The following is a 17,856-nucleotide window of genomic DNA, read 5'->3' as shown; positions in this document are numbered from 1 at the left end:
CGGATAGTTCTTGTGAATTATTATGGATGGAGGTTGTACTCAACATCCGAGCTAGGTTAATAATTGGCTCCTTTTACCGACCTCCCGACTCAGCAGCATTAGTGGCAGAACAACTGAGAGAAAATGTGGAATACATTTCACATAAATTTCCTCAGCATGTTATAGTCTTAGGTGGAGATTTCAATTTACCAGATATATAATGGTACACTCAGATGTTTAGGATGGTTGGTAGGGACAGAGCATCGAGTGACATTATACTGAGTGCACTATCCGAAAATTACCTCGAGCAATTAAACAGTGAACTGACCAGTGAAGACGACACCTTGGACCTACTGAAAAAATGGCTGACATCGAAATAAGTGTCCAAGGAACAGAAAAGCAACTGAAATCACTCAACAGAGGAAAGTCCAATGGACCTGACGGGATACCAATTCGGTTCTACACAGAGTATGCGAAAGAACTTGTCCCCCTTCTAACAGCCGTGTACCGCAAGTCTCTAGAGGAACGGAAGGTTCCAAATGATTGGAAAAGAGCACAGGTAGTTCCAGTTTTCAAGAAGGGTCGTCGAGCAGATGCGCAAAACTATAGGCCTATATCTCTAACATCGATCTGTTGTAGAACTTTGGAACATGTTTTTTGCTCGTGCGTCATGTCATTTCTGGAAATCCAGAATCTACTCTGTAGGAATCAACATGGATGCCGGAAACAGCGATCGTGTGAGACCCAACTAGCTTTATTTGTTTATGAGACCCAGAAAATATTAGATACAGGCTCCCAGGTAGATGCCATTTTCCTTGACTTCCGGAAGGCGTTCGATACAGTTTCGCACTGTCGCCTGATAAACAAAGTAAGAGCCTATGGAATATCAGACCAGCTGTGTGGCAGGATTGAAGAGTTTTTAGGAAGCAGAACAGAGCATGTTGTTCTCAATGGAGAGACGTCTACAGACGTTAAAGTAACCTCTGGCGTGCCACAGGGGAGTGTTTTGGACCCTTGCTTTTCACAATATATATAAATGACCTAGTAGATAGTGCCTGGAAGTTCCATGCGGCTTTTCGCGGATTATGCTGTAGCATACAGGGAAATTGCAGCATTAGAAAATTGTAGCGAAATGCAGGAAGATCTGCAGCGGATAGGCACTTGGTGCAGGGAGTGGCAACTGACCCTTAACATAGACAAATGTAATGTATTGCGAATACATAGAAAGAATGATCCTTTATTGTATGATTATATGATAGCGGAACAAACACTGGTAGCAGTTACTTCTGTAAAATATGTGGGAGTATGCGTACGGAACTATTTGGAATGGAATGACCATACAAAAGTAATAGTTGGTAAGCCGGGTGCCAGGTTGAGATTCATTGGGAGAGTCCTTAGAAAATGTAGTCCATCAAAAAAGGAGGTTGCTTACAAAACACTCGTTCGACCTATACTTGAGTATCTCTCATCAGTGTGGGATCCGTACCAGGTCGGGTTGACAGAGGAGATAGAGAAGATCCAAAGAAGAGCGATGTGTTTCGTCACAGGGTTATTTGGTAAGCGTGATAGCGTTACGGAGATGTTTAGCAAACTCAAGTGGCAGACTCTGCAAGAGAGGCGCTCTGCATCGCGGTGTAGCTTGCTGCCCAGGTTTCGAGTGGGTGTGTTTCTGGATGAGGTATCGAATATATTGCTTTCCCCTACTTATACCTCCCGAGGAGATCACGAATGTAATATTAGAGAGATTCGAGCGCGCGCGGAGGCTTTCCGGCAGTCGTTCTTCCCGCGAACCATACGCGACTGGAACCGGAAAGGGAGGTAATGACAGTGGCACGTAAAGTGCCCTCCGCCACACACCGTTGGGTGGCTTATGGAGTATAAATGTATATGTAGATCCAAGTGCCGGCCACGCCCGACAGCGCTTAACTTCGGTGATCTGACGGGAACCGGTGTATCCACTTGAATAAGGCCGTCACTTTTTTATTTACATTCGTTACAGTTACCTGCAAAACCATCATTGACACAATGAATGTACCATTTATGCTATATCTTACAATATGTGCTGAAACCGATCTCAGTGCAAACATGACGTCGGTGAAGAAGATTCTGACACATCCTGACAAATATCCCTGGTGTGATCCTCACGCTGCCAGGTCCATCGTTTCTTCTTTCCAATGAACCAGTCTCCCCCATTCATCTATCGAGAGAAATAAACACTCCTCGTAACGCATGATGCCTATTAAGAAATCGTTCCCTGTACATCCTTTCAGCAGCGAGAGCATTGCAACATACTTCCCCATACGCAAGGTGCAGGCAGTGAGTTCTGCGAAACTACGCCGGTACTGCTCCATCGTATTGTTCTGTACGCCTCTGAACAGCACTGAGTAATGAATGGGTCTGTCGTGACCCTTAGCGGTCTCTGTCATGGGATTATGTAAATACAACAGAGCCACCTTACGGCCAAGTAAAGTAAACAAAACCGGCATCGTGACTTCCTGGTAATCAAAGTCGTCCTCCTTGTTTCCTTTCGGGAAATAAGGAATGTACAAGTAAATAAACAACACAGTACGTAGTCAATAAAATTCTTCTGGGTTTGAGGCCAGAATTTTATTGACTATGACAACGGCCGCAGAAGCCTACGTTTATATTTAACACAGTTAGTTGTAAACAAGCTGCAAAACAGTAATGCTAGACAAAGCGGTAGCAAGTTTACTTCTATATCTTGTTAAGCTGGCTTCTCCGACTCCAAGTCCCTTACCTCAAATTGTTCACTCGCACATTCTCTATGTCCTGTTAAATTTTTGCACGCTCTTACGGAAACACCCAATTGATAAGATATCTTGGCTAAATGACATAAAAATTCATGGTAAAACTGAGGAGGGAGGAATCTTCTCTAAAAGTAGGAACTTTCCTGCCAATTTACACGATGGCATAAGTGTGAATAGCATTATGTAGTAGACTGGTAGCTTATTGATAATGTTTCTACATCTACATCTGCGTCCATAATGTGCAGACCACTGTGAAGTCCATGGCAGAGGGTACTTTCCATTTTACCTATCACAGTGGCCTTTTCCGCTCTCATATGTGCGCGCTGCAGTTAATCTCATCCTACCTTCGCGATCACTACGGGAGCGATACATAGAAGGCTGTAGTGTATTCAAAGATTCCTCTCTTAAAGTTGGTTCTGGAAACTTACTAGCTTGTGTCTCATGGAATAGTTGGCGTCTACGTTCAGGCGTTCGCCAATACAGGCCTTTCATCATCTCCGTCATGGCTTCCTGTGACTATTCGCACTGGCCTTTGTATACATTCCATATCCTCTGTTAGTTTTGAGGTAAGCTTTTAATTTGTAAATATTTGTTCTTTACGGAGCGATGAATTTTTAAAGCTGTGTCTTGTGTCTGCGCAGGCACTGGAACTGAAAGATGCCCCTGGGAAGCTGTACCCTCTGCAAGGGGACGTCAGCAGAGAGGACAGCATCCTTGCGGCTTTCAAGTGGATCAAAGATAATCTGTCAGGCGTTGACATCCTCGTCAACAACGCTGCGATTATAATTGATGAGGAACTGACATGTAAGTATGAAACTCCGTGTACAAGTGTTTTTAGAAATGTCCTGAACATTTGGTACGAATGAAATATGTAGCAGAAGGTCGTTTACGAAGTAGTTACTATCGTAAGCATACTAGATAGAACTAATACGTTCGCTGAATCGTTCCGTAAAAGAACGGAATGGAAAAATAAAATTTATTTAATATTATTTACTTACTTACTTATTACATTTTAGCATATTAAGTACAACATAAACACAATCTCTTGTCACACTCTCACAAATTATTACAATGAACTGTATTTTTTCGCTATACATTGGCAACTAATGATCCAATATGCATTAATACACCCAAAACAGTACTGCTCCCCATCAACATAACTATTTCTACTGTTAACAATGGCTATACCTATCACCATTCCTAAATGTGTGTACAGCTGCTATTATCCCAGAATGTTTTTCCTTCCTATACGTCACTAGTATAAACAACAAATAACTGAAACAAATTATAAACAGTAATAACACCAGTTTCTTTAAGAACGAAGTCTTTTGCCGACGGTACTGTTGCATAAAACTTTCTAGGGCTTCAGGCCACGCCGTGTCAGAGTAAAATCCCGAGCTTTTGACGCTTACCTCCCCTTTTTTTGTATGTTCATCGTTCTGATTGGAGGTTTAAGGGTTTTCGGTGTCCACTTATATAATAAAATGGAATGCCTACATCCATCTTTACGATGTTATTTATTATATGGCTACCAGTTTAGGTACTTCAGCATACGATCTTCAGGCCTTAACTGACGGTGATATGGTTAACTCCAATCGTATACACGATTCCACAGTGGCAGTCTGGTAGTTGATGGTTGGAGCTACGACGTGGTTGTTACAGGTAGTCTGCGGAAACCAGTTCAGAAATGTTGCCCAATGATCAATTGGTACTTGACTGTTGGACACAGTACATTGTTGTTATAGGTAGTCTGAAATAATCGGGTTTACACATGTTGGTCACTGATGAATCATGTATACGATTGGAGTTAAGGCATGAAGATGGTCTACTGAAGCACATCTTCGCGGGTACCGGGCGCGGTTGGGTCACCCTCTCCCCAAGGGTAGTGGCGGGTTCAGCGGCGTTCGCGGCGCACGAGGCGGAGGGTCAATGTGGAGGCTCGCCGTGTGGCATCGCCGCTCTGCCTGTGAGTGGACATGTGGCCGCTCCTTCAGCAAGGTCCGAGCAGGCACACAGGGGGAGGGGTTTATTAGTTATTGGGAGCTCCAACGTTAGGCGGGTGATGGAGCCCCTTAGGGAAATAGCGGGAAGGTCGGGGAAGAAGGCCAGTGTTCACTCTGTCTGCTTGCTGGGGGGTCTCATCCGAGATGTGGAGAAGGCCCTGCCGGCGGCGATAGAGAGCACTGGGTGCACCCGACTGTAAATTGTTGCTCATGTCGGAACCAATGACTCCTGCCGTCTGAGTTCAGAGGTCATCCTCAGTTCGTACAGGCAGTTGGCGGAATTGGTGAAGGCGGAAAGCCTCGCTCACGGGGTGGAATCTGAGCTAACTACTTGTAGTATCGTTCCCAGAACCGATCGCGGTCCTCTGGTTTGGAGCCGTGTAGAAGGATTAAACCAGAGGCTCATACGATTCTGTGGAGATCTGGGGTGCAAATTTCGCGACCTCCGCTATCGGGTAGGGAAATGTAGGGTCCCCCTGAATAGGTCAGGCATGCACTACACGCCGGAAGCGGCTTAAAGGATAGCAGAGTACGTGTGGAGTGCACATGTGGGTTTTTTAGGTTAGAGAATTCCCTCCCTAGGCCCGACAAGACGCCTCCTGAGACGCGGCGAGGTAGGAGTAGTGAAAATGCAACAGGGAATAACAATACTAATGTGCTAATAGTAAACTGCAGTAGCGTCTGTAGAAAGGTCCCAGAACTGCTCTCATTAATAAACGGTCACAATGCCGATATAGTACTAGGGACAGAAAGTTGGCTGAAACCAGACGTAAACAGTAATGATATCCTAAACTCAGATTGGAATGTATACCGCAGAGACAGGCTGGACAGTGAAGGGGGAGGCGTATTTATAGCGTTAAGAAGTGCAATAGTGTCGAAGGAAATTGACGGAGTTCCGAAATGTGAAATAATTTGAGTGAAGGTCACGGTTAAAGCAGGCTCAGACAAGGTAATTGGATGTCTCTATAGGCCCCTAGCTCAGCAGCTGTTGTGGCTGAGCACCTGAAGGATAATTTGGAAAATATTTTGAGTAGATTTCCCCACCATGTTATAGTTCTGGGTGGAGATTTTAATTTGCCGGATATAGACTGGGAGACTCAAACGTTCATAACGGGTGGCAGGGACAAAGAATCCAGTGAAATTTATTTAAGTGCTCCATCTGAAAACTACCTTGAGCAGTTAAACAAAGAACCGACTCGTGGCGATAACATATTAGACCTTCTGGTGACAAACAGACCCGAACTATTTGAAACAGTTAACGCAGAACAGGGAATCAGCGATCATAAAGCTGTTACTGCATCGATGATTTCAGCCGTAAATAGAAATATTAAAAAAGGTAGGAAGATTTTTCTGTTTAGCAAAAGTGACGAAAAGCAGATTACAGAGTACCTGACGGCTAAACACAGAAGTTTTGTCTCAAGTACAGATAGTGTTGAGGATCAGTGGACAAAGTTCAAAACCATCGTACAATATGCGTTAGATGAGTATGTGCCAAGCAAGATCGTAAGAGATGGAAAAGAGCCACCGTGGTACAACAACCGAGTTAGAAAACTGCTGCGGAAGCAAAGGGAACTTCACAGCAAACATAAACATAGCCAAAGCCTTGCAGACAAACAAAAATTACTCGAAGCGAAATGTAGTGTGAGGAGGGCTATGCGAGAGGCGCTCAATGAATTCGAAAGTAAAGTTCTACTGACTTGTACTGACTTGGCAGAAAATCCTAAGAAATTTTGGTCTTATGTCAAAGCGGTAGGTGGATCAAAACAATATGCCCAGACACTCTGTGACCAAAATGGTACCGAAACAGAGGATGACAGACTAAAGGCCGAAATACTAAATGTCTTTTTCCAAAGCTGTTTCACATAGAAAGACTGGGCTGTAGTTCCTTCTCTAGATTGTCGCACAGATGACAAAATGGTAGATATCGAAATAGACGACAGAAGGATAGAGAAACAATTAAAATCGCTCAAAAGAGGAAAGGCCGCTAGACCTGATGGGATACCAGTTCGATTTTACACAGAGTACGCGAAGGAACTTGCCCCCCTTCTTGTACCGTAGGTCTCTAGAAGAGCGTAGTCTTCCAAAGGATTGGAAAAGGGTACAGGTCATCCCCGTTTTTAAGAAGGGACGCCGAACAGATGTGCAGAACTATAGACCTATATCTCTAACGTCGATCAGTTGTAGAATTTTGGAACACGTATAATGTTCGAGTATAATGACTTTTCTGGAGACTAGAAATCTACTCTGTAGGAATCAGCATGGGTTTCGAAAAAGACGGTCGTGTGAAACCCAGCTCGCGCTATTCGTCCACGAGACTCAGAGGGCCACAGACACGGGTTCCCAGGTAGATGCCGTGTTTCTTGACTTCCGCAAGGCGTTCGATACAGTTCCCCACAGTCGTTTAATGAAGAAAGTAAGAGCATATGGACTATCAGACCAATTGTGTGATTGGATTGAAGAGTTCCTAGATAACAGAACGCAGCATGTCATTCTCAATGGAGAGAAGTCTTCAGAAGTAAGAGTGCTTTCAGGTGTGCCGCAGGGGAGTGTCGTAGGACCGTTGCTATTCACAATATACATAAATGACCTTATGGATGACATCGGAAGTTCACTGAGGGTTTTTGCGGATGATGCTGTTGTATATCGAGAGGTCGTAACAATGGAAAATTGTACTGAAATGCAGGAGGATCTGCAGCGAATTGACGCATGGTGCAGGGAATGGCAATTGAATCTCAACGTAGACAAGTGCAATGTGCTTCGAGTACATAGAAAGATAGATACCTTATCATTTAGCTACAAAATAGCAGGTCAGCAACTGGAAGCAATTAATCCCATAAATTATCTGGGAGTGCGCATTAGGAGTGATTTAAAAAGGAATGACCATATAAAGTTGATCGTCGGTAAAGCAGATGCCAGACAGATTCATTGGAAGAATCCTAGGGAAATGCAATCCGAAAACAAAAGAAGTAGGTTACAGTACGCTTGTTCGCCCACTGTTTGAATACTGCTCAGCAGTGTGGGATCCGTACAAGATGGGCTTGATGGAGGAAATAGAGAGGATCCAACGGAGAGCAGCGCGCTTCGTTACAGGATCATTTAGTAATCGCGAAAGCGTTACGGAGATGATAGACAAACTCCAGTGGAAGACTGCAGGAGAGACGCTCAGTAGCTCGGTACGGGCTTTTGTTAAAGTTTCGAGAACATATCTTCACCGAAGAGTCAAGCAGTATATTGCTCCCTCCTACGTATATCTCGCGAAGAGACCATGAGGATAAAATCAGAGAGATTAGAGCCCACACAGAAGCATACCGACAATCCTTCTTTCCACGAACAATACGAGACTGGAATAGAAGGGAGAACCGATAGAGGTACTCAAGGTACCCTCCGCCACACACCGTCAGGTGGCTAGCGGAGTATGGATGTAGATTTAGATGTAGAACTGGTAGCCATACAATAAATAATATTGTAAGGACGGCTGTAGGTGTTCCATTTTATTACATTACCTCCACCTTCTTCGTCAGAGGCAACTGACCGACAAAACTACTGTCTTGGTGATCTTATACAGCCTATAGACGGCTTATGACCGGTCGGAAATTACGTAATACTGTCGCAGATGGTGTCAACGTCTGCGCTGTGCTCAGCAACTGCAGATTTCTCCAGTTCTCGATTTTTAATATGCCGCTGATGTTCTGCACAGCGGTTGGAAACGATACAGATGGACTGACCGATGTAATTGGTCGAATTTACGAAGAGCAGGCATTGCCTGCAGGGGGAGCTATTGTTAAAACTAAGTTTTCGAAAACAACCACAAGTCGCACTTTGTATTTTTTATTGACCGGTTTCGCTCTTCAAATGAACAAGAGCATTATCAGAATATACACTGGAAAAGATAAAAATTGAGACAATACAAACAACTTAACACGGACGTTACCTAAAAAACCTTTCCTTCTTTCAGTATGGTGACTTACGTTTAAAATTGGCCGACAGCATCAAAGATTTCCTTTAAAGTTGGCTGACAGCTCTAAAGATTAATTTGGCTCTACTGTAGTACTTAATCTGCAGATGAAGGTCCACTGTTAAATGTTTTGGAAGAATTAGAAGTTTTAGTAGAAGAAAAGAAAAAGACTCCAAATTTATTAAACGAACAAAGCGAATTTAATCTACATGGATAAGCAACGAAAATATAATACCTGCCGTATCATCCTAACAGAAATACTTTTGATAACGGTAGTTTTAAATGCATTTTTGTATAGACATTTTTACATTTGTATTTTCTAGTGTACTTTGAAAGATATTTTAATTTTTACACATGTACTCATATTTTTTAAAGCTAGGCAGATACGTACAGATTTGAGATCTCTAAAGACAAGGCGATTAATGTAATTTTCGTTTTCTGTAGTTGTAAATTATCTTTGGATAGACTACACCATGGATGTTACAATTACTGTTCTACAGTCAGTTTCATCTTTGGTGCTGTCAATGTCATCATTAACTACTGTACTGTAAACGTGTTCCAAATGTAAGTGTTAGTACTACAGTACAGCCAACTTTAAACTTCGGTCACCATACTGGAAGTAGCGTATGTACTTTACTAATGTCATTGTTGAGTTTTCCGTTTTGTCTCAATTTGTACCTTTTATAGTGTGCGTTCTGATAATGTTCATTTGAAGAGCGAAACTGGTCAATAAAAATACAAAGTGCGACTTGTGGCTTTTTTAGACAACTTCGACGTAATTGCTTTCGCACTCACAAGAGATGCTGTAAAACCCAGGGATCCTGAGGCTGAGGCTTTGCTTAAAATGGCGTAGCGTCCCACTTATCTTCTTAGAAGGTCGGAGAACAGGTCCTCTACCTCGTCTTCTCAGGACTATTTTGCTGGATGTAACACTGCATAATGGAACAGGTGGTGCGACATTTCTCACGCCGCCGACGAGGTAAGAATTACCACCAGTCGCATTTTAGCCTCAGCCAAGCCGGCCAAATCTGACACCAGCAGAGTAGAGCGAGAGTGCACCGTGCATTGCGTAAAGATCTTGTGATGCTTCCGGCTGACAAGGGAAATTCCGCGTTCTTTAAAATACTACTAAATATCACAGCACAGTGGCATCGTTGTTGGAATAGCAGGCACAGGCACAGGTGCCTGAAATGGGACCCAACTCTGTCAAACAGCAGAAAAACGGTGTAGTTCCTGAAGAATTCTAGTCTACCACAGGATGTCATCAAAATCTTAAAACACGAGCTCCTAGACCTCCCAGGCTGTACAGATTACCTAAAATCCATAAGGAAAGTATTCCGGTGAAGCCAATTATTAGAGGTATATGTTCTCCTACCTAACGGCTGGCCAAATATTTAACTAAATTAATGACTGATACTTGGCAGCTGCTGGACGTTACATTAGAAACTCTCAACTTTTCAATGCAACATGAAAAAGATTAGCTTTGGCCCAAAAAATAATTTAGTTAGCTTGGATGTTGTCTCCGTATTTGCCAATGTTCCTGTGGAGGACATATTGAAACTGCAGCCAGAACATTTTCCTCCTGAAATGATAAAGTTATTCCGGCGTGTTACGATGATGACTTCTATGGCGGTCTTGTATGGCGTCCATGAAATGACCAACAGAGTGTCTTTGAGTTTCCCATTATGTCCAGCCGTGATGAACTTTTTACGAGACGTTTTGATGAACGTGCATTAAAGTTGGCACCCTTTGTCCATCTTCATTTTATCGATAGATTGGCGACACTTTTGTGATCTGGCCACACGGCCTAGAAGTCTTGAGCACTTCCTCGAACATATGAACAGTATGCACACAAACATCCAGTTTACTATGGAGAAAGAAGAAAAAGGCTGCCATTTTTAGATGTTTTGGTACAAGTAAAGTGAGATGGACGTGTCGACCACTCAGTTTACATCAAGCTGACGCAATGTGATTTGTATCTTAGCGCCCAGAGTTTTCACCGCCCAGCGCAGAAGAGGGCAGTTTTAAATAGACTGACACACAGAGCAAACACCATTTCTGACGAGACGAGGACCACTTGGATTTCAAAATTAGCGCACGTGTTCACAAAAAACGGCTATGGTTCACGTAATGTGAGGTCAGCGTGCTCCAATAAAAGAAAAGTAGTATCACACGAAAGTTGTGAGCAAATCAGTGAGGATTTGCAGAAAATAAATGCGTGGTGTAATGACTGACAGTTATCTCTCAATATTAGTAAGTGTAACCTATTATGTATGACAAGGCGAAAAGCCCCGTTAATGTACAAAATAAATGCCCGGTCTTTGGAAGCGGTAACAGCTGTCAAGTATCTGGTTGTGACTATTCGAAATGATCTCAAATGGAATTATCGGATTACACAATTAACGGGCAAGGCGAACTCTAGACTGCGGTTTATTGGTAGAATCCTGAAGCGATGCAGTACTTCAACAAAGGAAATTGTTTACAATACGTTAGTTCGTCCAGTCTTAGAGTATTGTTCGTCTGTATGGGACCCTTACCCGTTGGGTCTGATTCAAGAGATTGAGAAGGTCCAAAGAAGAGCGGCAAGATTCGTGACTGGTATATTTAGCCATCGCGATAAGATTACAAATCTCATAGAAAGTTTGAAGTGAGACACACTTGCAGATAGACAACGCGCTAAACGGAAGGGGCTGCTCACTAAATTCCGAAATCCGATCTTCGCCGAGGATGTAGAGCGTATATTACTACCATCAACTTTCAAGTCGCGCAATGATCACCATTCATAGATAAGGGAAATTAGAGCTCGTATTGAGGCGTTCAGACAGTCGTTTTTCTCTCGCTCGATCCGCGAGTGGAACAGAGGGGGTCAAATATGACTTTGGCGCGAATTAAGCCCTCCGCCACACACCGCTTGGTGGCTAGCGAAGTGTATATGTAGTTATGTAGACGAGCCAAAGATACATTCCTTCCATATTGCAGCGCTACTCCCAGAAAAATAGGCAGAATCGAGGGAAAACGAGATGGAAGTCCTATTTTACGACCTCCTAAGAAGACAAATAGATGTTACGACCTGTTAAGGACATTCTCGCCCTCGGGATCTTTCGGATTTACAACTTCGCCTTTCATTGTGGAAGCATTTACATCGGTCAGTCCATCCCTACCGTTTCAGAGCACTGTACAGAACATCAACCGCATATTAGAAATCGAGAACTGGAGAAATCTGCAGTTGCTGAGATCAGCCTTACAAATAAACACAACATGCCGTTTGCCGAAACAAAAGTTTTGCCCCAGGCTCCTACTTATTGGGATTCTGTTGTTAAAGTTGCTATAGAATTAAGAATGTGCGAGAAGAACTTCAAACGCGACAGCGAATATAATCTTAGCGGTGAATGAAAGCGAACTGTCGATGCACGGAAGAGGCGGAGATATTTGTCATAGTGTTTACGTTCCTACGGGAGCGGTGGCACCATCAGCGCATAAGTTGACATCTGCTGCCGCTGTTGCTGCTGCTGCTGGCTTCCTATCTGGTGTTGCGATCGCCGGGGATGGACTGAAGACCACAACAACAACAACAACAACAACAACATACATGCGCTACCTAAAATTTTTGCCTATTATGTTTACTGTAATATGATGTCCTTGTTTTATTCCGTAAATCTTTAGATCCTACGTATTAATTAGAAATTAATACGTTCCGTAATCTGTATAAATCATTTTGTGTTATGACATATTTATTGTGAGTTAATTCCCTTAGGGAACGTAGGAAAAACAATGTCGTTGGCAGAAATTAAAGACTTTTGTAGAAGTGCTGTCTCCGGCGCGAGTGTGACGTCAAAGCAGAGCGCGCAAGAGACTTACTTGGTTGTGAGGCGTCAGAGTGAACATATAAAGTGACTTCAACTGTCGGGTCTATATGAGGGGCAGTTGTTATTAACGAGACAGCAAGAGCATGCCGAGTGTGGGCAGATGTAAGAGGCTCAGTAACGTAGAGATCCTGCCCTGTAATTGGTCATTGCGAATCAAGATGTGCCCGCTGTATTACATGGCGTAATGGGATCATTTAGACGACTGCGAAAACGACGGCTTAATATCTGCAACGAACTGTACGGTTGTTTTATTTTAGTCCTTGTCGAAAGCTTTGTGGGGCACTACCCAGTGACATTCCAGTGAATTTTATTTCAGTAATAAGTACTGTACGTAAAAACTATAGGTATCTGATCTTGACACTACACCTGACCTGGTCACTATCCTAGGCCTTTATCATTTACTTAGGGCCCCATTCCTTTCCACTTATTCAACACCCGCATATCGTTGTTTAAATAGTTAGAAGAAACGTAATAAAAGACTATCATTGCCGGTTTTATGTAAGTCTGCAGGATTTCATGGCCGTTTTCACTGATGGTAATCTCCTCTGGCTGTTATGTCGCGTCATATTTCTTTTGTACGATCGGCGTTTCTACCCCTCTTCTTCAGGATCATGTAGTGTCCACTGTAGATTGAGCACTGTCAAAGAACCCTGTCACTTTCTCGTATAAAGGTGCGTTTTTCCGCGCTTGTGCTGGAGAAGTGGCATCGCTGGGTAAAATTCTTGTAGGTAGCATTCTTGGGCCATCGTTCTTGGATAGTAAGAGAGGTATTGCCGCCCTAATTCCGAAGAAGGAGCTATTGGCTAAATCTCTTGTGGCTATCATTGGCAGGCCAACGTCATTGGCTAGAAAGGGAGCTTTCCCGTACTTATGCTGGAGAAGAGTCATTGGTTAAAATTCCTCCTGCTGATACTTCCAGTTTTGTTTGTTTGCTAAAGGACGGCTGAAAGTAATTGAAATGAAGCCTCAGTAAGTTAACACTGGTGCTCAATAATATTTACAGGCAAAGTCATGCTTGCTAATTGAGTGAAAGAAGTGAAGTAAATTAAAACTAAAGGAATTTTGGCAATTTCAGATCCATTAAAAGAATAAATTACGTTCACACATTTCGTATCTGTATCTATTGTAATAATGCTGTTGTGTACTGGCATGGTTCGTATTTCGGCTTTGTTAATCTGCTGAAAGCCAACAGTTGCTCATTTTATCCAGTAAATGTTCACGGTAATTAGATTCTCCTAACAGTACGTAGCTTGCTTGCCATATCGAGGAAACTAGTGGATGTAACTAAACGTTAATCTCGCATTCGGGAGGACGACGGTTCAATCCCGCTTCCGGCCATCCTGATTTAAGTTTTCCGCGATTTCCCTAAATCGCTCCAGGCAAATGCCGGGATGGTTCCTTTCAAAGGGCACGGCCGACTTCCTCCCCCCGTCCTTCCCTAATCCGATGAGACCGATGACCTCGCTGTCTGGTCTCCTTCCGCAAAACAACCAACCAACCAACCAACCCAAACATTAATCTAAGGTTACGAAGATTATTGTCGTAAAAAAAAGAGCTATATCTAGTAAATTATTGACTTTTTGACAGCGACTTTAAATACCTTTTTCAAGTTAACATATATAAGTATTAACGATTTGAGACTGCTTTCTTTATCCATTATTATTTCGTAATGTGTTGTCAAAAAAACAGCGAAACAGTTACATTTTCATTGTTATCCTCATTACTGACGAGATATTGGACAGACAGTGTCAAATTTGGCTCGCGATCGCAATAATTAGTGTCTCTGTTATTTCAGTTATATTTGTTGAGGACTCTTTGAGTCAGATGGTACCCCTATTCGTTTCGTATTTCATTTGAGTGATGACACTCTTATAGGTATTGAACAAAATACAAATAAGTAGAAAGTCCAGGTGTAGAATAGGCTGTTCATTAGAACAGCGTGTTGTACACTTCTTCCTACTAACCGGTCGAATTTCTTCGGAGACGAAAGCCATGTAGAAAATCAAATTTATTAGGCGTACGCGAACACGGTCATAGTATCTGGCTCTGAGCACTATGGGACTTTACTTCAGAGATCATCAGTCTCCTAGAACTTAGAACTACTTAAACCTAAGTAACCTAAGGACAACACACACATCCATGCCCGAGGCAGGATTCGAACCTGCGACCGTAGCAGTCGCGCGGTTCCAGACTGTAGCGTCTAGAACTGCTCGGCCACTCCGCCCGGCCCCCTCTGGCCGTAATAACTGCATTGCTACTCAGAGCCGTTTGAACCATTTGAACCATTTGAATGGCCAGAGGTGGTTGTTCTGGGTACTGATTTCTCAGGATCTATGCACCCAAATTGCATGAAAATGTAATCACATGTCAGTTCTAGTAAAATATATTTGTCCAATGAATACCCGTTTATCATCTGCATTTCTTCTTGGTGTAGCAATTTTAATGGCCAGAAGTGTAGTTACCTTATCCCCATATGCTATTACTTATTATGAAACATAATGGAATTTACACAACTACATATAGCTGCTATAGTCTGCTGTCTTATACTGCCGGTATATTTACTAATTCGTAATTTATTTTCCATTAAAAAACTTTTTTAATTCTCTAATTAACTTTCCGACTCATAGTTCAAAATGTGTTTCGATAATGCTGTTTAGGCTCTATTTGTGGACATGTGGTTCTTATAAATCCTTAAGGCGTTCAGAAGTTATTGATTTCTTAAGTCAACTGTTATTTTGGCTACTGAGTGGACTTTTAGATGCACTTTCTCATTTCTTTCTTTATCTCCCATTTAGTGTCATTGCTATTTTGTTAGTGTATTGGTTTGGACTTCATATATTTTGAATTTTGGGAAGTGAGGAGAATTTTCGGCCTTGGCTCCCCGTCATGACGGCACCTCACACGACGAATGCCTTTCGACGGTGCTTGTTTGCGTCTGTCTTCAAGCATTCTCTTGTTCAGTTACTTCAGCATCTCTGTAAAGTTCTTCCATTAATCAAACAAACGCGTGACTAAGCACGTTGCCCCTCTTTGTATACGTTGGTGCTATTTGGTTGGGATCCCACTCACTTGGACAATATTCTGCGCTGGGTCGCACGGGTGATTTGTAAGCAATCTCTTTTGTAGACAAACTGTACGTATCTAGTAATCTTGCTTACCGTCTTCTTTTACGAGGGTCTGGTCGAACCTGTTAAGTTGCATGACTTTGTTCAACTTTGTCTGCCTTCCGTAGCGTTTATCTTTGGACTTGCAAATTAAAGTAATGAAATTAACACTGTTTTGAGCATGGTTTTATTTTTCTGAGTATTAATTAGGCTATCGTGCCTCCTCTGCCCCCCTCCCCACCCCATGATCCATGGACCTTGCCGATGGTGGTGAGGCTTGCGTGCCTCATCGATACAGATAGCCGTACCGTAGGTGCAACCACAACGGAGAGGTATCTGTTGAGAGGGCCAGACAAACGTGTGGTTCCTGAAGAGGGGCAGCAGCCTTTTCAGTAGTTGCAAGGGCAACAGTCTGAATGATTGATCTGGCCTTGAAACACTAATCAAAACGGCCATGCTGTGCTGGTACTGCGAACGGCTGAAAGCAAGGGGACACTACAGCCGTAATTTTTCCCGAGAGAATGCAGCTTTACTGTATGATTAAATGATGATGACGTCCTCTTGGGTAAAATATTCCGGAGGTAGAATAGTCCACCGTTAGGATTTCCGGGCGGGCACTACTCAGGAGGACGTTGTTGTCAGGAGAAAGAAAACTGGCGTTCTACCGATCGGAGAGTGGAATGTCGGATCCCTTAATCATGCAGGTGGGTTAGAAAATTTAAAAAAGGAAATGGATAGGTTAAAGTTAGATGTAGTGGGAATTAGTGAAGTTCGGTGACAGGAGGAACAAGACTTTTGAGCCGACCATGGTGGCCAAGCGGTTCTAGGCGCCTCAATCCGGAACCGCGCGACTGCTACTGTTGCAGGTTCGAATCCTGCTTCGGGCATGAATGTGTGTGATATCCTTAGGTTAGTTAGGTTTAAGTAGTTCTTTCTAGGGGACTGATGACTTCAGATGTTAAGTCCCATAGTGCTCAGAGCCATTTGAGCCAAGACTTTTGGTCAGGTGAATACAGGGTTATAAATACAAAATAAAATAGGGGTAATGCAGGAGTAGGTCTAATAATGAATAAAAAATAGGAGTGCAGGTAAGCTACTACAAACAGCATAGTGAACGCATTATTGTGGCCAAGATAGACACGAAGCCCACGCCTACTACAGTAGTACAAGTTTATATGCCAACTAGCTCTGCAGATGACGAAGAAAGTGAAGAAATGTATGATGAGATAAAAGAAATTATTCGAATAGTGAAGGGAGACGAAAATTTAATAGTCATGGGTGACGAAAATTTAATAGTCATGGGTGACTGGAATTCGATAGTAGGAAAACGAAGAGAAGGAAACGTAGTAGGTGAATATGAAATGGGGGTAAGAAACGAAAGAGGAAGCCGTATGGTAGAATTTTGCACAGAGTATGACTTAATCATAGCTAACACTTGGTTCAAGAATTATGAAAGAAGGTTGTATACATGGAAGAAGCTTGGAGATACTGGAAGGTTTCAGATAGATTACATAATGGTAAGACACAGATTCAGGAACCAGGTTTTAAATTGTAAGACATTTCCAGGGGCAGATGTGGACACTGACCACAATCTATTGGTAATGAACTGTAGATTAAAACTAAAGAAACTGCAAAAAGGAAGAGCAGTTGAACGGAATGGACAGTCTCCTGAAAGGAGGATATAGGATGAACATCAACAAAAGCAAAACGAGGATAATGGAATGTTGTCGCATTACGTCAGGTGATGCTGAGGGAATTAGATTAGGAAATGAGACACTTAAAATAGTAAATGAGTTTTGCTATTTGGGGAGCAAAATAACTGATGATGGTCGAAGTAGAGAGGATATAAAATGTAGACTGGCAGTGGCAAGGAAAGCGTTTCTGAAGAAGATAAATTTGTTAACATCGAGTATAGATTTAAGTGTCAGGAAGTCGTTTCTGAAAGTATTTGTATGGAGTGTAGCCATGTATGGAAGTGAAACATGGACGATAAATAGTTTGGACAAGGAGAGAATAGAAGCTTTCGGAACGTGGTGCTACAGAAGAATGCTGAAGATTAGATGGGTAGATCACATAACTAATGAGGAGGTATTGATTAGAATTGGGGAGAAAAGAAATTTGTGGCACGACTTGACTAGAAGAAGGGATCGGTTTGCAGGTCATGTTCTGAGTAATCAAAGG

At 42.7% G+C, this 17,856-nt stretch overlaps 1 protein-coding gene across 1 annotated transcript in view; it reads left to right on the top strand.

Annotated features, from left to right (window-relative positions):
- Positions 1–17,856, top strand: part of LOC126100769 (dehydrogenase/reductase SDR family member 11-like) — a 96,173-nt gene that overhangs the window by 20,252 nt on the left and 58,065 nt on the right. Inside the window, exon 2 of the mRNA XM_049911389.1 lies at positions 3,389–3,551. Coding sequence (XP_049767346.1) covers positions 3,389–3,551 — 163 coding nt within the window. The remainder of the gene's footprint in view (positions 1–3,388; positions 3,552–17,856) is intronic.

Source organism: Schistocerca cancellata, chromosome 9 (assembly GCF_023864275.1).
Source record: "Schistocerca cancellata isolate TAMUIC-IGC-003103 chromosome 9, iqSchCanc2.1, whole genome shotgun sequence".
NCBI lineage: Eukaryota > Metazoa > Arthropoda > Insecta > Orthoptera > Acrididae > Schistocerca > Schistocerca cancellata.
The sequence above is the reverse complement of the archived record's forward strand: the minus strand, read 5'-3'. Positions and strand labels throughout refer to the sequence as shown.